Source organism: Cyprinodon tularosa, unplaced genomic scaffold, assembly GCF_016077235.1.
Source record: "Cyprinodon tularosa strain WSP-4 unplaced genomic scaffold, ASM1607723v1 ctg637, whole genome shotgun sequence".
Lineage (NCBI taxonomy): Eukaryota > Metazoa > Chordata > Actinopteri > Cyprinodontiformes > Cyprinodontidae > Cyprinodon > Cyprinodon tularosa.
In genome coordinates, this window is record NW_024039382.1 from 25916 (window position 1) to 48397 (window position 22482).

A 22482-nucleotide genomic window follows, 5' to 3' on the forward strand; every position below is an offset into this window, starting at 1 on the left:
AGATCCTCTCATTTTGGCTTTGAAGATGATATTTGGCCTACAGGCAGAGCGCTTTGAATGAAAGATTAAAACCCAAAATACACCAAGCGGCCGCGGCTGCATCATGCTGTGGGATCATTTCCCTCTGCTTGAACTATTTTTTAAGTTCAATTCAGTTTATTTCTATAGCGCCAATTCACAACCCATGTCATCTCAAGGCCCTTTCCAGTTCACCAGATCATACAGTCAAATTGATTCAAAGTTTTCTATCTAAGGAAAACGATTTCATCGACTCATTGACTCTTCAGCAATCCCTCACACTAAGCATGCTTGTAGCGACAGTGGAGAGGAAAAACTCCCTTTTAACAGGAAAAAACTTCCAGCAGAACCAGGCTCAAGGTGTTGATGGCAGCAGCACAGCTGATATTTCTTTCCAGGATGGAGTCACAGCCAAACAGGAACAGACCAGATGAAGCTACTATGAGAAAAGGCAGAGAGAGCAGAACGTTAGAGATTGAACTAACAGATTCTGCAGAGTGGGAGAATAGAGATAGAATGAAGCAGAAAGATGAAAAAGGGGTCCCTATGTCCTCCAGCAGTCTAAGCCTATAGCAGCAGAACTATAGAGATAGCTCAGGATAACCTGAGCCACTCTAACTATAAGCTTTATCAAAAAGGAAAGTTTTAAGCCTAGCCTTAAAAGTAGACAGGGTGTCTGCCTCACGGACTAAAACTGGTAGTTGGTTCCACAGGAGAGGAGCCTGATAACTAAAAGATCTGCCTCCCATTCTACTTTTAGAAATTCTAGGAACCACTAGTAAACCTGAAGATTGAGAGCGAAGTGCTCTGTTAGGAACATAAGGAACAATCAGATCTCTGATATCAGATGGAGCTTGGCCATTTAAGGCTTTATATGTGAGAAGGAGGATTTTAAATTCTATTCTGGATTTAACAGGAAGCCAATGAAGAGAAGCCAGGATAGGCGAGATATGATCTTTCTTTTTCATTTTCATCAGAACTCTGGCTGCAGCATTTTTGGATCAGCTGAAGGCTTTTAACTACAGTTTGTGGACTTCCTGATAGTAATGAATTACAATAGTCCAGCCTTGAAGTAACAAATGCATGGACTAGTTTCTCAGCATCACCCCTGGACAGGAGATTTCTCAGTTTTAGCAATATTCCTCAGATGAAAGAAGGAAATTCTAGAAACCTCTTTGATATGGGATTTAAATGACAGGTCCTGATCAAAAACAACACCAAGATTTTTTACTTTATTCAGAAATCAGTTTAATCCCATCCAAATGAAGTGACTGGCTAATCAGCTTCTTTTTCAAAGACTCTGGTCCAAAGACTATAACTTCTGTTTTATCTGCATTCAGAAGCAGAAAGTTAAGAGTCATCCAGGTTTTTATGTCTTCAAGACATGCCTGTAATCTATGTAATGGGTTAGCTTCATCTGGATTATAGACAGATATAGCTGGGTATCATCAGCATAACAGTGGAAATTAATCCCATGCTGTCTAATAATAGAACAAGGAAGCAGGTCAGAGCTGATGAGGATGGGGAATGGAGCTAAATGGTCAAACCTACAGCGAAACATAACAATAAGAAGAAGATGTTGGTTTCTGGGGGAGATGGGTAATCCCACCAATTCATGAAGAAGAATTTTTAAGTTGCCATAGAAAATCAGAGGATGTTGGTATGTTGAAGCAAAATTAAAAGCCATTGACTTACCCCCAGATTCCACATCTGGTATTCATCGGGTAAAACTGTCGTCAAGCTTCATTTCATGGGCATTTAGCATTAGCAGCATCAGTTAAAGCTGCCCCCCTCAGGCACATCGCTTCTCCTGAGGGGGGCAGCAATGCGCCCGGAGGCGCCCGGCCTGCATAAAAAGATGTCTTTGATCGCGGTATTAACCTAGCTGCTGTTTACCACCCTCCCCCCCAAAAAAAGGATAATCATGAAGAAAAAAGAGAGAAAGTCAGAATGTTTCTGGTGGCAGCAGATTGAGCGTCATGTCTGCTAGGAAGTGTGTTGGTGGTGGGCGTGAACGCAGGGAGGATCCATCACTCACCTTCTGGCTCACCCTATGATGGGGATGAAGTCTGGAGGAGAACTGACGCTTTCCTCCTGTGAACCCCCTTTATACCAAAACGCTGCCAATACGCCATTATACAGTAGCTGGAAGTTAGAAACACGTTCAGCGCTCGTCTGGAACACGTCAGATACGATGATATGCATTGGAGATTTCCATTTTTAAGGGATATGCAAGTGATCAAAAACAGTTCCTGGCCCTATAAAGGTTTAAAAGGTTCAAGGGGTGTGAATACTTCTGGAACTCTGTATCATATCACCTTTACAGAGTTCTGTGTTTGATTTGGGTTCAGTTTGACCGCTCTGCTTCCTCTCTTTAGGAATGTTTTGGAAGGCTGGGGCTCTGGGACTGGTGCTGCTGGTGTTGCTGGTTCCCTCCTTTACTCCGGCCTCATCCAGGCAGGTGTCTCACCCCAGATCACTCTCCTCATCATGCTGGTTGTCCCGCTTGTCATGTTTGCTAGGTAAGTGATGAGTAAAAAATGTTTTACCTCCATAGCAGCTCTTCCTTCACTCTGTGACCTTTGAATCATTTCTATTTAGTGGAATCTGCTGCCATGAGCAGGTGATTGATGCATGTGACTAAATATTACATTAGCATTTAAAAATACAAGCTTTTAACCGTCATTTCTCTAAAGTTCTTTCCTGTATAAGTAGTGCACACACTGACATAGAAAAGATTATTTATTTGCTAAATGTAGTGCAGCCCTACATCTGAGTAATAATCCATAATTAGAGAGAACACATCCTTATAGATTAAAGACGTCGACATCAGTGGATGTTTTACTGCTCTTTCCGTCTGCTATTCGTTATGATTTGTTAGTTAAAGGAAAAGTCCGGTCAGCAAGAAATAATCAATGGATCATTATTTATACCTAAAACAAATACGCTTGCGGTGAGTTAATTAATTTAGCACTAATCAGTAAAAAAATAAAAAAATAAATTTTCATGGCGATCACTGAGTCTGGGAGCGGCCATTTTTGCCCAAATATAGTAGCCCCTCCCTCCTGCCATCTTCCAGCAGTGACGTCACGGTGCGCTAAGCCTAGCGCCATTCTCCCCGCTTTACAAGCTAAATCAATGGGAACTACTAGACACATCTGCAATCAACAACAATTATTGAAGATTTCCAGAGGACTTCACCATTGAAATTCACCAGAGCTACAGTGAAACTGACAATGCCCACGTGCATGGCAGCTGGATGCTGGAATACATCGGGAAAAGTGAAAAAAAGAGTTATTCCACCTTTCTGATTCCTGATCCTCCACGGACGGGTTGGTCGTTGGATCGCCAACTTGAAGAGGGAGGATTTGCCATCGAACTTCTGGCCAGAGAAAAAACCCGTAATATGTAGCCAACATTTGGAAGAAGAATGTTTTCAAGATGACTTGGATAATAGCGCGTTGTGACAAACACCAGATACAGCACTGGGACTTGATCAACAGCCGATACCGCACCGTGACGTCACTAACCAGTAGGTGGCAGTAGTGTTCTTTGACAAACATGGATGCCTCCAGTAAAGCACATTCACATGAAAATTACCCTGAATTAAAAACACTTATTTATTGAACAGGATGGAATAATTTCATTCTTAAAGTACTTTAAAAAGTTTTAATTCTGAATGTGAGCGGACTTTTCCACATATAGAGATACATTAAAAGGATTTAGATCAAAGCAAACAAACTTCAGTCTAACTGATAAACTGAAAAAGCTTCAGATGTTTTATGAAAAACACATGAAATAGTTCTGTTCCTAGCAGAACAGGTAGACCCATCCTTAAAACCTGCAGCAGTGAAAGGAGCTTCTATCAGGGGTGGATATGAAAGGACTCAACACCTCTTCAAACATTTTGAAAAGGTCCCACTATCAATGTTTCTTCTCTGGCTCCATCACCAGCTACTTCTACCTCCTGACTCCGGTACCTTCTCTGCCTCAGTGGAGGAGGTCAGAGACGGAGCACCCAGCTGAGGATTCCCCGGAGCAAGAGCGACTGATAAAGGAATCCGAGGATGAGGAACGGGAGACATCAGCCTCTGGTGAATGTCCCAAACTCACAGCGGCCTGCGTTGCACCAAAAGTCCGGATTTCTAGAAATGTTGGGCGATGTTGTAACTCTGTCGCTTCATCTCTTATCAGTTTTAGCTCATTATTTAGTGTCATGTTCTAAAGCACTGGCACATTTTCTGTTGGTGTTATTTCCCAATATGTCAGTGTTTCTATTTATGGAGGGATCACTGTAGATTTTCAGTTTGATTAGATGATAGGATTACCGGCAGTTAACCGCTAAAACTCACGCTTCATGTCGTGTGGCGTTTCGTATCTGTCTCTAATTTCTTAGAGAAATGATGATGAAAATCTGCAGGGTTTTTTTGAATCACTATTAAATATTAAGTTTATTTCTAGATACTAATTTGAGTCGTTTGCAGAATATTACTAGTAAGTGGGACAGATTGATGGTTCATCTATCCAGGGTTACTAAAACGTTTACCTGGTAAGATCTAAGCAGAGTTTTTAAATATGCTGGTGAAGATTCTCAGTCATCAGGGTCAGAGTCATTCCAAAAAAGTTAAAATAATCCCCTGGACTTTGTTTCCAAGTTTGAAGAAGTTTATCTTCCCATCCAGAAAATTTTTCATTTCAAAATGTCAGAAATAGCGTTGAGTTCCAGGCTTTATAGAGTGGACCAAAAACAAAGCCTTGTTTTTGTTTAGAAAACATGCAAATTGAAACGGACGAAGGGGTCCACCCCTATGGAGTGGGGGTCAGTCATCAAGAGCTACTATCCTGCAACTATCTGATGCAACCATTTTTAACACACCTGAATCAAATGAGTAGCTAGAAATCCCACATCAAAGAGGTTTCTAGAATTTCCTTCTTTCATCTGAGGAACATTGCAAAAATTAGAAATATCCTGTCCAGGGGTGTTGCTGAGAAACTAGTCCATGCATTTGTTACTTCAAGGCTGGACTATTGTAATTCTTTACTATCAGGAAGTCCACAAACTGTAGTTAAAAGCCTTCAGCTGATCCAAAATGCTGCAGCCAGAGTTCTGATGAAAATGAAAAAGAAAGATCATATCTCGCCTATCCTGGCTTCTCTTCATTGGCTTCCTGTTAAATCAAGAATAGAATTTAAAATCCTCCTTCTCACATATAAAGCCTTAAATGGCCAAGCTCCATCTTATATCAGAGATCTGATTGTTCCTTATGTTCCTAACAGAGCACTTCACTCTCAATCTGCAGGTTTACTAATCGTTCCTAGAATTTCTAAAAGTAGAATGGGAGGCCGGTCTTTTAGTTATCAGGCTCCTCTCCTGTGGAACCAACTACCAGTTTTAGTCCGTGAGGCAGACACCCTGTCTACTTTTAAGGCTAGGCTTAAAACTTTCCTTTTTGATAAAGCTTATAGTTAGAGTGGCTCAGGTTATCCTGAGCTATCTCTATAGTTATGCTGCTATAGGCTTAGACTTTTGGAGGACATAGGGACCCCTTTTTCATCATTCTGCTTCATTCTCTCTCTGTTCTCCTATTCTGCAGAATCTGTTAGTTCAATTCAATTCAATTCAGTTTATTTATATAGCGCCAAATTCACAACACATGTCATCTCAAGGCACTTTACAGTTCAACCAGATCATACAGTCAAATTGATACAAAGTTTTCTATCTAAGGAAAACCAGTTGATTGCATTGACTCATTGACTCAAATACAATCCCCCACACTAAGCATGCTTGTAGCGACAGTGGAGAGGAAAAACTCCCTTTTAACAGGAAGAAACCTCCAGCAGAACCAGGCTCAGTGTGAGCGGCCATCTGCCGAGGCCGACTGGGGTTCAAGGAGACAGAAGCAGAGATACAAAAAGCAGCTGTAACCTTCAATCTCTAACCTTCTGCTCTCTCTGCTTTTCCTCATAGTAGCTTCATCTGGTCTGTTCCTGTTTGGCTGTGACTCCATCCTGGAAAGAAACATCAGCTGTGCTGCTTCCATCAACACCCTTGTTTATAGATGTTGGAGATCGGCCTGTTTTCCAGTGTAGTCCTGTTTCTCTGACCGTGACTGGCTGGATGTGCTCTCTTCGTCCTCTGGCATGGGAGCTGCCTTGGAGCTCGTCTGCCTGGCTGTGTGTTTCCTGGACGGGGCCGCCTTTTACAGCTGCTTTTTGTATCTCTGCTTCTGTCTCCTTGAACCCCAGTCGGCCTCGGCAGATGGCCGCTCACACTGAGCCTGGTTCTGCTGGAGGTTTCTTCCTGTTAAAAGGGAGTTTTTCCTCTCCACTGTCGCTACAAGCATGCTTAGTGTGAGGGATTGTATTTGAGTCGATGCAATCAACTGGTTTTCCTTAGATAGAAAACTTTGTATCGATTTGACTGTATGATCTGGTTGAACTGTAAAGTGCCTTGAGATGACATGTGTTGTGAATTTGGCGCTATATAAATAAACTGAATTGAATTGAATAGCTTGTTACCACGCCTCTGCTGAGCTAAATGAGGGGATTGAGGATTTGGATGCAGGTGTGCTAGAGAGGAGATGCATCTAAAAGTTACAGGATGGTAGCTCCTAAGGACTGGACTTGAGCAGCCCTGATCTAGAGGATGCATGTAAAAGTTAATCATATTTTCTTAGAATTAAGAAAATTAGTATAAATCAACACGGTGGATAGAAACAAAAAGGATGCCAAGAATAACATGATTCCCTTTCTGGATTGTGTGGAGGCATCACTGGAACACAAACTGTTATCAGATCTCTGAGTTACCGGGCTGACGATATTCCCTCAGTTAGAGACTCTTTACTATATATATATATATATATATATATATATATATATATATATATATACATACAGTGGGGCAAAAAAGTATTTAGTCAGCCACCAATAGTGCAAGTTCTCCCACTCAAAAAGATGAGAGAGGCCGGTAATTTTCATCATAGATATACCTCAACTATGAGAGACAAAATGAGAAAAAAAAATCCAGAAAATCACATTGTCTGATTTTTAAAGAATTTATTTGGAAAATATGGTGGAAAATAAGTATTTGGTCAATAACAAAAGTTCATCTCAATACTTTGTTATATACCCTTTGTTGGCAATGACAGAGATCAAATGTTTTCTATAAGTCTTCACAAGGTTTTCACACACTGTTGCTGGTATTTTGGCCCATTCCTTCATGCAGATCTCCTCTAGAGCAGTGATGTTCTGGGGCTGTCGCTGGGCAACACGGACTTTCAACTCCCTCCAAAGATTTTCTATGGGGTTGAGATCTGGAGACTGGCTAGGCCACTCCAGGACCTTGGAATGCTTCTTACGAAGCCACTCCTTCGTTACCCGGGCGGTGTGTTTGGGATCATTGTCATGCTGAAAGACCCAGCCACGTTTCATCTCCAATGCTCTTGCTGATGGAAGTAGGTTTTCACTCAAAATTTGACGATACATGGCCCCATTCATTCTTTCCTTCACACGGATCAGTCGTCCTGGTCCCTTAGCAGAAAAACAGCCCCAAAGCATGATGTTTTCACCCCATATATATATATATATATATATGTGTGTGTGTGTGTGTATATATGTATATATTGCAGATTTCTGGCCGATCATCAATCTTTAAATAGGTGGACATAGAATTGTTATAAGGTCACAAATCACCTTCAGTATTTCAATCTTTACCTGTTAATCAATAAAAATATACTTAGATAACTGCTCTCAAATATGAATCAAATTGTAAAGAATTAACAGTGGGTGATTTTCAATCCAGTTCACTTCATTTCTATAGCGCCAATTCACAACAGATGTCATCTCAAGACCCTTCACAGACAGTAATGTTAGATTGGTTAAAAGTTGCATCGAGGAAAAAGAGAGGGTAAAAAATATTAGATTTGCGTCGCTTCAGGATGCTGTGTGAACGTAGCCTAAGTATTGGCTCATATAGGCATGATGTACCGCTTTCCCACTGGCTGAAAACCAGTTTAAACTGAGAAACAATAGGATTTTAGTGGCAGTGGGAACAGCTCACTGACGCGTGTCTACCCAGGTCAAACGACTCAGCTTTTGTTGGAACAAAAGAGCCGGGTTGACTCGCTAATTTATGTGATACCATTGAACTCAACATACGGATGTCAACACACCGGCCCTTTCCCTTCTGATCTAACAAGCAGAAACAACTCTGTTTGCATTCAATAAACATGGAGCAGCTCCGATGAGAAGGATTTGGACAGATGATAGAACGAAACAATACTGACTACACACTGACTACACCCTGGCTTCCTTCCATATTGCTCTCCATTGTTTACTCTCCTGATTTCTGTCCCACTGGTGACATCACCAACAAAAACCCAGCGTGATGGTGTCACCAGATATGCAGCTTTTTGTTTTTTTAAACAACGCTAATGTCTCGATTTTATGACAGCAGGCTGACAGGAAAGGGGGAATGAGAGAGGGGGAGACATGCGGCAAAGGACCACAGACTGGATTCGCACCCGGGTCAGCCGCGTCGAGGACTAAGGCCTCTGTACATGGGTCATGCACGCTAACCACTGGGTCACCTGCACGCCCAAGACCAGCTTTTTTAGCCAGTGGGAAGGGAGCCAAATGCCGATAGTTAGCGGGTCGACTCATGTTTGAAAAACATGTGTTTACGCGCTATGTTCAGTAGGAAAGAAGCTTTAATAGTTCAGATTCCTTTCATGTCAAATTGTGGACCTGTCAACATTTACAAAAGTTACTTAGAAAACATGTTTTTCAGTAAAAAGTTGTAGCTGTGTGCTCTAAAGTCTGTGATGAAATCCTTTTGAACAGATATGAAGTAAATGAACGGGCCAAAATATCTCTCCTGGTCACTCAGGCTAACAAAGACCTCAACAACTCCCCACTTAGTGGTGGACGTGTTCTTCCAATGTTCCATCAATACCCGTTTATCCCTTTAGTTTATCCCATTTATCCCTTTAGTTTATCCTGTTTAGCCTTTGGTTTTTTGTACAAAAAAAAACTTAAAACTACCTCAACAGGTGTGTATCCCTTTAGTCATGCACAGAAAAACTATTCAATTACTTCGTTTTCAGTGTTTTTTGAAGCATAGGGCGACCTGACCGTAATTTTTTTTTTTTTTATACATGAATAGAGGGATACACGCCCGTTGAGATAGTTTAAATTGTTTTTTTTTTTTGTACAAAACTAAAGGGCTAAATGGGATAAACTAAAGGGATAAACGTGACTAGCATACGCTTATGCAAATCTGACGTCTTACGCAGGCATATTGACTATTGGTATGTTACTCTGATGGGGTATGCCCATCTGATAGAACAACGGTATAATTTGTTTTCTAAGCAATAACAAGGCGTTGTTGGTCCACTATATAAAGCCTGGAACTCAATGCTAATTCTGACATTTTGAATTGAAAAAGCTTCCTGGATGGGAAGCGAAACGCTACATATAGAAACAAATACAGTAAAAACAATCCCTACAAAAAAAGAGAAAAAAAATCCCATTCAACCCACCCAGGTCACTACCAAGAGGACAACGCACTACTTTCCTATCCCTGACTGACACAGAACACATTTTATTGAATCTTTTTTCTGAATTTTTTTTTTATCTGGAGCATTATTGTAAGTTTTAGAATGAGTCAAGAAAGGGCCCCCATATCTCTTCAAATTTACCAGTTGAATGTTGGATAGAACATTCCAGTTTCAGACATGACATGAGGTCACATAACCACTGTTTGTGAGTTGGAGGAGCCGCACCCTTCGACCTGGTTAGAACTGTGCGCCTCGCTAACAGTGAACAGAATGCCAGTACCTGCCGTTTAGAGGTTGGTAAAGGCGACCCCTCACCACTAAAACCAAACGGAGCCAGAAGAGCGCCAGGTGTTATCAGCACTCCCGCCAACTCGGACATTGTATGAAAAACATCTGTCCAGAAATGACCAAGAGGGGGCAGGACCAGTACATATGGACCAGTGTGGCTACAGCAGTTTTGCATTTATCGCAGTAACTCCTGGATAGAAACGGGATAGTTTATATTTGGAGAGGTGGGCTCTATGTACTATTTTAAACTGAACGAGGCAATGGCGTGCGCACACAGAGATGACGTATTCACCAGTTTCCCAGAGTCCCATGTCTGATCCGGTATGGTCGTAATCAAGTCCTCTTCCCATGAGGCTTTAAGTTTAAGTAAGGAGGTCTCTTTCATTGTGAACATTTTGTTATAAAGCCATGCAACCAGCCCTTTAGAAGTTGGGTTCAATGATAGGATGGTTTCCAACAGTGTATGCTCTGGCAGAGAGATTGAGCCTGACAAGTGAGACTGAATAAAGTTTCTGGTTTGTAAATATCTAAAAAAAAAATGGGATTTAGGTAAACCATATTTTTTTGCTAAGTTCCTCAAAGGATTCCAATTTTTTCCCAATGAAAGAGTCCTTAAAGTAAGTAAGTCCCTTCTGCTGCCACTCTAGAAACACCCCATCCTGAACAGATGGTTTAAAAAAATGGTTAATTAAGAAGGAGAAATCATGGAGTTTAAAGTATTTCCTAAACTGGCCCCATATTTTCAGCGAGTGTTTCACTACTTGGTTTAAAGTAGGGTTAGATGCTGAGAGTGAGAGTGGGGAACACAGCACGGCCGGGAAGGACAAATTGTTACCACTGCGTAGCTCCATAGCCACCCAGTCAGGACAGCCCCCCCTGATTATGATAGAAATACCAAAACACTAGGCATCTAAGATTGGCAGCCCAGTGATAGAACGGAAAATTGGGGAGTCCTTGCTGTGTTGGTTTTTGGAGTTGTAATTTATTAAGCCTTGGGCATTTACCCTGCCAGATAAAAGATGAAAAAGTTGAGTCTAGCTCATTAAAAAAAGTATTAGGAATACAAATAGGTAATGCCTGAAAAAGGTATAGAAATTTGGGCAGTATATTCATTTTAATTGAGTTGATACGTCCCACAAGGGAAATGGAAAGGGGTGTCCACTTTGTGAGGGATTCCTTTACTTGGTTCAACAGCTTAATCACATTCTCATTAAACAAATTTTTATGCTTTTTTTTCACTGTGATACCAAGGTATATATTTTTTTGTCTTTCAATACTAAATGGCAGGTTCAGTGAATTGTTTTTGAACTTTTTTGGAATAACTATGAAATGGATCACAGTGAATCTTCACCAGCATATGATGTAACTGCTTTAAAAGCTAAAATCAAGATTTAAAAAATAAATGAAATGTTAGTCATAGTTTTTGGCTCTGCTGATAGATTTTTGTACACTTGGTGCGCAGCAAATATCTTAGTAGTTTACGTTTGCTTTGTTTGTTACTGAATAACTACACAGGCCGTATTCTCTTCCCATTGAATGTAGCAGAGGACAGGAGCACGGGGCCCCTTACCCTGAAGGAGAAGGGCCGCGTCATCAAGGTTAGCAGCTTTCTCTCATGATTGATCCATCCTCACCCTCAGCTTTCACTGACTCTGCTCATCATTCCTGTGAGCAGGGCTTATGGCCGTTCGTCCTTCCACTGGGTCTGGTCTACTTTGCTGAGTACTTCATCAACCAAGGCTTGGTAAGCTCTTCGGCGCCCTCTAGCCTCACACCTGATTAACTGCACTCTGTCATTATGTGTAAAATGTTTTCAGATTTAGCCATCATGGAGAACTGGGGATTTATTTAAAGACAAAGTTACTATAAACATTAATGATTAGAGAATGAAATAAAATATATTTTATGCTATTTTGCAGATGGAGCTCCTGTTTTTTCACAACTTTTTCCTTTCACATGCAGAGCAGTATCGCTGGTTAGTGAGTTTCTTCAATTTTTAAAAATGTTTTACTTTAGGTCTGCTTTTACACTGCAAAAAAAATATCTAAAAATAAGTAAAAATCTCTTTATAAAGTGTATTTGCCCTTGATTCAAGCAGGTAACTAAGAGTTTTTTTTTTTCTTTTCTTAAATCTATGGAGCTCTAGAACTGACATGGGAGAAAAAAAAGAGATACAGCATGCGCACGAAATTCTAAATTGTTCCCATAAAATTACTAATTTGTTCTCAAGACTCATTTGTGGCAACAAAATATATAGAAGTAGTGCACAAAACACTATAACATAATCTTCGTACACCTTCACAAAGGAACTAATCGTGATATAATATAATTTTAGGAGCCAGGTTGCTTCACAGGCAGACGTACAACTTGGATGCTAGGATATATTTTATTGTTGACCAACTGCAAGGTTCTGGAAAGGACCACAGTTATCAGTGGATGTATGCTTAGTGAGTACAGCATGGTAGACGTGGCGTCTAGCTTATCCAAAACCTATGCGTAACTTATTAAGAACGTATGCATAACTTCTCTCCGACGCATATCAGCGTTTAAAGTATGCCAGCGTCTGCCATCCGTGGTCCATCAGTTCCAGGTCAGCTATCTGATGGTCGACATCCGTTCAGTGTCAGTTCCTCATCAGTCGTGGCGTCTAGCTGATCCTAAACCTCTGAGTAACTTGAGCATAACTTCTGCGTAACTTATAATACACAGAGTTCCAGAAGTATTCACACCCCTTTGAACCTTTTTAACCTTTATAGGGCCAGGAACTGTTTTTGATCACTTGCATATCCCTTACAAATAGAAATCTCCAACGCATATCAAGGTATCTGATGTGTTCCAGAGGAGCGCTGAACGTGTTTCTAACTTCCAGCTACTGTATAATGGCGTATTGGCAGCGTTTTGGTATAAAGGGGGTTCACAGGAGGAACGCCTGTCAAAGAGGACGTTAGGATCCTCCTCTCTCTGCTGGACCTTAATTGTTTTTAAAATTCTATACAAATAATTCTCACTAATGAGATTTCCTTGTAACATCAAACTTCTTAGGATGTCTTTGTAAGACTACAAAGTTGATTGTTCCAACAAATTAGACAGGGGATCAGGCTGTCTCTGTCCATCATGTTTAGTTCCTTTGAGAAGGTGTTCTGTGTGTAGAAAGATTAAGTTTTAGTATTGTGTGCCCTATTTATATATATTTTCTGGTCTTTTATTTCTGTTTGAGTTTTTATGGCACTAGTAGCCCAGAGACATTCAAGAAAGGACGACAGGCCAGATTCGAACCCAGGTCACCCGCGTTGAAGACTAAGGCCTGCATACATCGGTCGTCTACACTAACCACTGCGCCACCAAATAATACGGAACAAATATTTTATGCGCACACTGTATCTCTTTTTCCTCCCATGTCAGTTCTGGGGCTCCGTATAAATCATTTTATCGTTGGTAAACTGTATTACTCACCTGCTCAAAACAAGGGATAAGAATATTCTTATATATAAGAATAAAATAATATTTCATCCTTGCAGTATCTTCAGCTTGAAGGTTCTCCTTGTTCATTATATCTCCGTGCTCCCAGGTACCAGACCCTGTATCAGGTCGGTGTGCTGGTGTCCCGATCCTCTCTGCGCTGCTTTAAGTTCAGGAGAGTGTGGATTTTCTCTTTACTGCAGGTAAGAAATGTAAGAAATGGACCATTACTGAAAAGGTTCATGTAGTAACTTCTACATAAAAAGATTAAAAATTATAATTCCTAATAAACAACAAGGTGCAGGATCATTGTCAACAATGCGTGAAGGTGCTGCAAAATGACAGCAGGCAGAACAGAGTCCTCCTGCTCAGATCTGTGGCTTTTCTTTATTAGTTAAAGAAATGTTATTGACTACACTGCGAAAAAAATTAAGAAGTAAGTAAAAAAAAAATCTTAAACTAAGTGTGTTTACCCTTAATTTGAGGAGGTAAATAAGATGATCTGCCAATGGAATAAGTATTTTTACTTTCAAAATAAGATAATTAGATAAAATGTACTTGAAAAGAGACGATGCAATTGTTTTTCTTCAATTCAAGAAGAAAAGCACCTATTTAGATTTCTATTCTTTTGCAGTGTAGAGTTTTCTTCTAGTCAAAATTAAACTGCAATGGAAACAAAAGATGCACAACAGAGAGCATAGCTGCAGTCAGAGGATTTGTGTTTCTGGTTTCATAGCAGTAAATTAGACGCACAAGCATCATTTCATGGGCATTATGAAGCATCAGTTAAAGCTTCTCTCCTGAACCACAGCGATGCGCCCGGTCTGCAGAAAAAGATGTTACTGATCCTGGTATTAACCTCGCTGCTGTTTACCGCCCACCAAAATAAAATAATAAATAAGAAGGAAAAACAAAAAAAAGTGTGTTGGTGGTGGGCGTGAACGCAGGGAGGATCCATCGTCCTCACCTTCTGACTCACCCTATGATGGGGATGAAGTCTGGAGCAGAACTGAAGGTTTCCTCCTGTGAACCCCCTTTATACCAAAACGCTGCCAATACGCCATTATACAGTAGCTGGAAGTTAGAAACACGTTCAGCGCTCGTCTGGAACACGACAGATACGATGATATGCGTTGGAGATTTCTATTTGTAAGGGATATGCAAGTGATCAAAAACAGTTCCTGGCCCTATAAAGGTTAAAAAGGTTCAAAGGGGTGTGAATACTTCTGGAACTCTGTGTATTATAAGTTACGCAGAAGTTATGCTCAAGTTACTCAGAGGTTTAGGATCAGCTAGACGCCACGACTGATGAGGAACTGACACTGAACGGATGTCGACCATCAGATAGCTGACCTGGAACTGATGGACCACGGATGGCAGACGCTGGCATACTTCCAGTCCAGTCCAGCAGATGTCGCTGTGGATGTGTTGACACCCGCTGCTTTGTGTCACAAGCATTTCCGGCAGCGGGATACTGAGACGAGTCATACGAAATAAAACATGGAGGACACTGAGAAAATTCGCCCCGCGGCTCCATCACATTTCAAGTCAGATGCTTGGATGCATTTTGGCTTTAAAAACAAAGAAGGTAAAAACTAAATTGATATGATGCACGTCATTTGCAAAAGGGGAAATATACATTTGAATGTTTTCGTTTCATTGGTTTAAAGGACCACTGAGGCCATGTAAACGGCACTGATTATCCTTATTTTGTTATTTTAAGTTTGATGAATCCTAAGATCTTTTTGTCAGTGTGTCCACGCCAGTAATAGTAATATTTGTGTCCAGTATTTGTTTCCATGGCAACACCTCCAAAAGTCGTTTCAATACAGGTGCTGGTCATAAAATTAGAATATCATGAAAAAGTAGATTGATTTCAGTAATTCCATTTAAAAAGTGAAACTTGTATATTATATTCATACATTACATACAAACTCATATATTTCAGATGTTTATTTTGTTTAATTTTGATGATTACAAATGACAACAAATGAAAATCTCAAATTCATCATATCAGAAAATTAGAATATTGTGAAAAGGTTCAAAATTGATGGCCCCTGGTGCCACACTCTAATCAGCTAATTAACTCAAACCACCTGCAAAAGCCTTTAAATGGTCTTTCAGTCTAGTTCTATAGGCTACACAATCATGGGGAAGACTGCTGACTTGACAGTTGTCCAAAAGACGACCATCGACACCTTGCACAAGGAGGGCAAGACACAAAAGGTCATCGCTAAAGAGGCTGGCTGTTCACAGAGCTCAGTGTCCAAGCACATTAATAGAGAGGCGAAGGGAAGGAAAAGATGTGGTCGAAAAAAGTGTACAAGCAAGAGAGATAACCGCACCCTGGAGAGGATTGTGAAACAAAACCCATTCAAAAATGTGGGGGAGATTCACAAAGAGTGGACTGCAGCTGGAGTGAGTGCTTCAAGAACCACCACACACAGACGTATGAAAGACATGGGTTTCTGCTGTCGCATTCCTTGTGTCAAGCCACTCTTGAACCACAGACAGCGTCAGAAGCGTCTTGCCTGGGCTAAAGAGAAACAGGACTGGACTGCTGGTGAGTGGTCCAAAGTCATGTTCTCTGATGAAAGTAAATTTTGCATTTCCTTTGGAAATCAAGGTCCCAGAGTCTGGAGGAAAAGAAGAGAGGCACTTCATCCACGTTGCTTGAAGTCCAGTGTAAAGTTTCCACAGTCAGTGATGGTTTGGGGTGCCATGTCATCTGCTGGTGTTGGTCCATTGTGTTTTCTGAGGTCCAGGGTCAACGCAGCCACATACCAGGAAGTTTTAGAGCACTTCATGCTTCCTGCAGCTGACCAACTTTTTGGAGATGCAGATTTCATTTTCCAACAGGACTTGGCACCTGCACACAGTGCCAAAGCTACCAGTACCTGGTTGAAGGACCATGGTATCCCTGTTCTTAATTGGCCAGCAAACTCTCCTGACCTTAACCCCATAGAAAATCTATGGGGTATTGTGAAGAAGAAGATGCAATACACCAGACCCAACAATTCAGAAGAGCTAAAAGCCACTATTAGAGCAACCTGGGCTATCATAACACCTGAGCAGTGCCACAGACTGATCGACTCCATGCCACGCCGCATTGCTGCAGTAATACAGGCCAAAGGAGGCCCAACTAAATACTGAGTGCTGTACATGCTCATACTTTTCATGTTCATACTTTTCAGTTGGCCAACATTTCTATAAATCCTTTGTTTTTATTGGTCTTCAGTAATATTCTAATTTTCTGATATGATGAATTTGAGATTTTCATTTGTTGTCATTTGTAATCATCAAAATTAAACAAAATAAACATCTGAAATATATGAGTTTGTATGTAATGTATGAATATAATATACAAGTTTCACTTTTTAAATGGAATTACTGAAATCAATCTACTTTTTCATGATATTCTAATTTTATGACCAGCACCTGTAAATACAGCTATGTTTGAATTCAGTTGCTTTCAGTTATGTATCAATTGAAGACACGATCCAGATCATACCCAGCCAGTCAGCCGCTGGTAAGGGCTGGATCTTTTTCTTACAGTGTTCAGTGAAAATATCGCAATGCATCGCAATATTTCAAGTATCATGATGCATCGTGATAGAATCGCATCGTGACTTCTTTGCCAATACCCACCCCTACCGTTGAGTGACAGCTGTCATCGCAGCTGCCTGAATGCCATTACGTGCACAGCAGTGGCGCTGTCGGACTCTGCTACCGTTTTTTGTTTTGTTTTATTCTTGGTTGGCTAATGGTAGGGCTAGTGAAATTCTTGATGGGCTATAGACTATCCCATCGCCACCCTGGCGCCGCCTATGCACCAGATGGACTTGTGAAAATCTTCCAATTCTTTAAGAGAGCCAGAGGTGGCTGAAGCCAAGAAGAAACTTCATGGTAGGAATTGTCACTCTCTGCCTGTGGACAGCTTTATTCACAAAGGGAGTGGCGGCCTTGTGGGCAGAATCCACAGGTTCTGAGTTCGAGCCCCACTCCCACAGACTGCCACTCTCTGAGCAAAGACCCTTAACCCCACACAGCTCCCTGGGCGCCGTACAATGGCAGCCCACTGCTCCCCAAGGGGAGGGGTTTAATGCACAGGGTTAATTTCGTTTGCTCTGTACTTTTGACTGTGTAATGCCAATGAAATAAAAAAAATAAAAAAGCAACTTGTGGTTTATGGGAGGAAGGGTAGTGGAGAGCTGACCAGACCAGAAAGGATCAGTCCATAGACTGAAAATAAAGACTAAAAGCAGCAATCTGCAAAGACAGCTGAAAAAGTTAGACCTTTTTGAAACAGGCTTCATCTGAGTGAAGAAAAATGGAGGACTATGTCTTCAATTCAGTTCAGTTTATTTCTATTGCACCAATTCACAACACATGTCATCCCAACACACTTTTTGTGTCAGTTTTTTACAACGATAATATTTAAAAGATTCGTTCCTCTGCTCTTCTCCTGTCACAGATGATGAACTTGGTCCTTCTCCTGTTTGCGGTGCGCTTCCAGTTCCTGCCCAGCGCCTGGATCGTCTTCGCTCTGATCCTCTATGAGGGTCTGCTTGGCGGAGCGGCTTATGTGAACACCTTCCACTTCATCAGCAAGGAGGTAACGTCTTCACTCTGTCAGATCCCTCCTTTCAGAGAATAGAAGATGGAAGTGGAGGTAAAACATCTGGCTAAATCTGGGTCTGATGCACAGATGTGGACAAATTACTTCATACTTTTGATAAAGATGGGAAAGAAAATTACAATGAATAATTATTTCAGAGCTATAATCTAATTAAAAAAAACATTTATGAGCTGAGGAATATTTCATGCTAAGAAATCATTTTCCGGGCCTGCAGGGGGCGCAGTGGTTAACGCGCACGGCCCACGTATGGAAGCCTTAGTCCTCAACCCGGCCGACTCGGGTTTGAATCTGGCCTGTGGTCCTTTGCTGCATGTCTCTGCCCCCCCTCTCATTCCCCCTTTCCTGTCAGCCTAATTTAGAAAAAACAAGCCACTAGTGCTGTAAAAAACTTACAAAAAATAAAAAAACACTCAAAAAAAAAAAAAAAGGAAGAAAACCACCACTGGAGCAAAAAGTGTGATCTGTGGCTCTCCATAGCAACTATTAGCAAGAATCTACAGACCAACCAATTATTAAGGAAGGGTGCCTAGATGAAATATATTTTGACCTATAATCAGAAATAGAAACATACAGTTACCTAAAGTCCTCTCTGTCTCTAAATGGAGCGGTTCAGGTCCCAGCCTGGTAGGCTGAGCTGGACAGAAGAAAGAATCAGATAGACCCAGGACTGGTTCATCTGGATCTAATCAATCAAATAGTAAAAATCCTCATTAAAATAGTGCGACCCACAGCAATATCCACCTGTTATCAGCTGTGCTCTTCCTTTTAGATTTCTGTTTGAATGAGGAATTAAGAGCTCCTGCCTTCTATTCTTGTTTTATCCAAATGTGTGTATTTTGATAAAACAAATACACACATTTGGATTAAAGGATTGCATTTTGATATGTAATCCTATTAAAACGTTCCTTTTTTTAAGAATATTTATTTGTAAAATATTTTTCTCTTTTAAATCAGGATTTCCACGGCTCATTAAAAATCATTAAAAGTCATTAAATAATTATTTTTCTAATTAAGGCATTAATTGGCATTAAAATTCATTAAATGTGATTATTGTGGCATTTAAAATGCTTTATAAAAAAAAAAAAACATTTTTAAAAACAGCTTTGTCGGATATATTCAGGGTTCCCGCGGGTCCTTAAAAAGTCTTAAAAGGCATTGAATTCTTCAAAATAAAACTAAGGCCTTAATTAAAATGTCTTAAATCAGTCTTTCATAGGTCTTAATTTTTAAAACATCATAAATAGGATTATTTTTATTACGCTTTGTTTTTGTAATCAAAATAAAACGTTAAAATTGACAATTAAAAAAAAAACATTTTATTAAAAAATAACGGCTCGCCATTATTGGTTCCGTCCCGATAGCGGAACCAATAAAGCGTTGTTGCGGCCGGGACATTTGGGAGATGCACCATTAACTTTTTGTCTGGAAAATATGAGCAAGTGTAAATGTAACCAAAATTGTCTCCAGCCAAGAGTTTTCTCCATGGCTAAAACCAGGGAACATACATGAGGGTCAGTGGATTTATGCAAGAAGTCATTGAAGCTCAGAACGATGGGAATGAAGGCAGTGGAGTCGCACATGCGAAGCACGAAACACAAAGCGTCAAAATGGAGTTACAGAGAAACAGCCGGTATTTCTCAGTTTAGTTCCACCCTTGTCTCTGCAACGCCTCCACTTATCACCAAATCAAACAGACTAAGAAAACCATACAAAGAAAAATAGCTGCTAAAAAGACTTAGCACTGGTTATGTTGTGGCTTTAAAGCTGATTTGTTTTGTTCCCTGCTAAAACAAAGTTTGTGAATTCAGTTAAATAATTGTTAAAATATATCTGTCATTTGTGTGTTTTTAGCTTTCTTCCTGTATGGGAAGCTTTTCAAAATGTGAAACATTAGTGCAGTGGTTTATGTTAAAATAAACCTTTGGGTTAAGTTGTCGCAAGCAGGTTTTTCTTGTGTTTCTTGTGAAATTGGTCTTAAATTTTATATTTCAAGTGGCATTAAAAAGTCTTAAAAAGTCTTGAATTTAACTTGCCTTATGCTGTAGGAACCCTAATATTATATTAGATATAACTGGTTCCGGAGCTGCTTCCGGTTGTTCGTAAAGCTGTATATTCAGAAAAGGCAAGGAATTCAGGACATGGCTGCAGCCTGTCGACGGTAAAAATGACGAAGGATTTTGCAGTGTTTTTATATATAAATATATACTTGTTGATGGCATTAAAATTATTTCTATTATTTCTGCATTAAATAGCATTGAATTAGAGTTACCCATTCCTTGATAAATGTGTGGTTAGTGTGAAGAGTATAGATTAGAGCATCCTGACTGGCTGGAGAATCCTGGTCTGCATCTTTATAAACACCTGTTGAGTCTTTCCTGATGGACGTCTTTTCTCCCTCAGACTGAAAGCAGATACAGAGAGTTCGCCATGGCAACCGCCAGTGTTGGAGACAGTCTGGGGATAGCCCTGGCTGGAGGCGCTGCGTTTCCTGTGCACGATTACTTCTGTTCCCTGTGACGAAGCCTGCGCCTCTACCAGCAGGACGGATAAGCAACGCTTCGGGGATTCGTTCAAATCAGCAAGGCTTGTTAAAAGGAAGATTCCTACGACTCGCACACATTCAGAGAGAAATCCTCCTGCATTCATTCATTCACAACAGATGCATCAGCTGCATCTTAATTCTATGTCCAGAGTGTTGTTGTTTCTCTGGGCTGTCTTTCTTATGTTATTTTACCAATATTTTTTCTATATTGCACTATGTTTTTATCTTCTAACTTAAGCGCTTTATTTGAAGTTTCTTTATAAAAACTGGTTTTATTACTCAGATTCATCAGGAGGCCAACAGCAGATATTAAGGAGAGCTCTGGTTCCTGTAAACTGGACCTTCAGTTAATCCCTTAACTGTCAGGAGAACATCTGTGTCCTGAAGGAAAATATTTATCACTTCTAAACATCAGTAACTAAAAACTGGTTCCCAGTAAAGCTAACTGGACTGTGTAGTGGAAAAAGTTAAAGTGTGACCTTTAGAAAGCCATCAGGGTCTTCAAATGGTTCAATAACAGCATTTCATTAGATTTGCCCTTTTTAGGTGTTTTGGGCATTTTTAGGGTGACAGCTGACAGATGAAAAAAATCTTTTTCTGCTATTTTCCTCTGAAACAATAATCAAAAGAATAATGACTGATGTTTTATATTTAATATATATTTACATTTTGAGGGTCGGCTTAGTGATTGTGATGAAAAGAGAGGCGATATTTACAAGCAATAACTGCAAGTGAACTCTTCCTGGCCACTAAGGGGCACCCTTACTTTCCTTTACCACTGATCTCTTTTTATTCACTGTTGATAGCCTGAAAAAAGTGAGGTCACTGGCTGCAATATTGGTACTCTCCGCTCCCACAGTAAAAATGCCTTTGTGTTACATTTGGTGGCTAAAACAAGCAGTTTTCTGGCTGTGGGAAGTCATTTTACAGGTAATTTCACAGTCAGCGGATGAACTAACCAATAAATCCATCTATGCGCTGAAGGATCCTATAGTATAGAATGTAGCGTAACAGTCTGGCTATCTTGCACTGACTGTAAGACATTGATTGAGTTAGCCATTGATACTGTGTCTAATGTTGGAAAATAGAAAGTAGAGTACATAGAAAGTAAAAGTCCTTCTCATAATATTAGCATATTGTGATAAAGTTCATTATTTTCCATAATGTAATGATAAAACTTGAACATTCATATATTTTAGATTCATTGCACATTAACTAAAAGGTTTCAGGCCTTTTATTGTCTTAATACAGATGATTTTGACATACAGCTCATTAAAACCCCAAATTCCTATCTCACAAAATGAGCATATTTCATCCGACCAATGAAAGAAAAGTGTTCTTAATACAAAAAAGTCAACCTTCAAATAATAATGTACAGTTATGGCTTCAATACTTGGTGGGGAATCCTTTAGCAGAAATGACTGATCAATATGGCGTGGCATGGAGGCTATCAGCCTTTTTTTTTTATTCTGAGTTAAAGTAATCTAGTGATGCTATGAAACAGCCAGTCTGTGTCAAAGTGATGAATTTATCTTTATTTTAAAAGTCTTAAGTCCCCCTGAAAAAGAGAACATGTGGCGCACAGATTGTTTACACTGCGACCGGTCTAACTAGGGAGTACCAATATGGCGGCCTGTTCCTTCACTCCACCCCATACTACCAACAGGCTATCAGCAATCCAGTGGTTCCCACTCTCTCTGTACTGTTTGTGACCGGTTGATAAAGCCAACCAAACCAAGCATTTAACTTACCAGTTCAGTAGAAAAGTGGCAAAAATCCACAAGCACCTTAGAAACTCTAGAAGTTCTTGAAATCTTAATTTTTTTTTTACCTGAACACATCCCAGATTTTATCTCCTGTAACATGATTGATCATTTACAGGTCTATAGATGCGTTTATGGTAAAACTATTAATATTATTTTTGGAGTGAACTGTCCAGCTGGAAGCTTCCTCTTTATAACTTTCTATAAAAGGTAAAA

General features: G+C 40.2%; 1 protein-coding gene across 3 annotated transcripts in view; it reads left to right on the forward strand.

Moving 5' to 3' along the window:
* Window positions 1-20733, forward strand: part of cln3 (CLN3 lysosomal/endosomal transmembrane protein, battenin) — a 30514-nt gene extending 9781 nt beyond the window's left edge. The window contains exons 8-16 of one of the 3 annotated variants that reach the window (XM_038308422.1): window positions 2397-2540; window positions 3973-4112; window positions 11379-11461; window positions 11539-11607; window positions 11783-11838; window positions 13432-13525; window positions 17797-17937; window positions 20362-20518; window positions 20688-20733. In XM_038308422.1, coding sequence (XP_038164350.1) covers window positions 2397-2540; window positions 3973-4112; window positions 11379-11461; window positions 11539-11607; window positions 11783-11838; window positions 13432-13525; window positions 17797-17937; window positions 20362-20478 — 844 coding nt within the window. In that variant the 3' untranslated portion in view covers window positions 20479-20518; window positions 20688-20733. Of the gene's footprint in view, window positions 1-2396; window positions 2541-3972; window positions 4113-11378; window positions 11462-11538; window positions 11608-11782; window positions 11839-13431; window positions 13526-17796; window positions 17938-20361 lie in introns of all 3 variants that reach the window. The other 2 variants (XM_038308421.1, XM_038308424.1) reach the window with 2 other exon arrangements.
* The last annotated feature ends 1749 nt before the right edge of the window (window positions 20734-22482 follow it).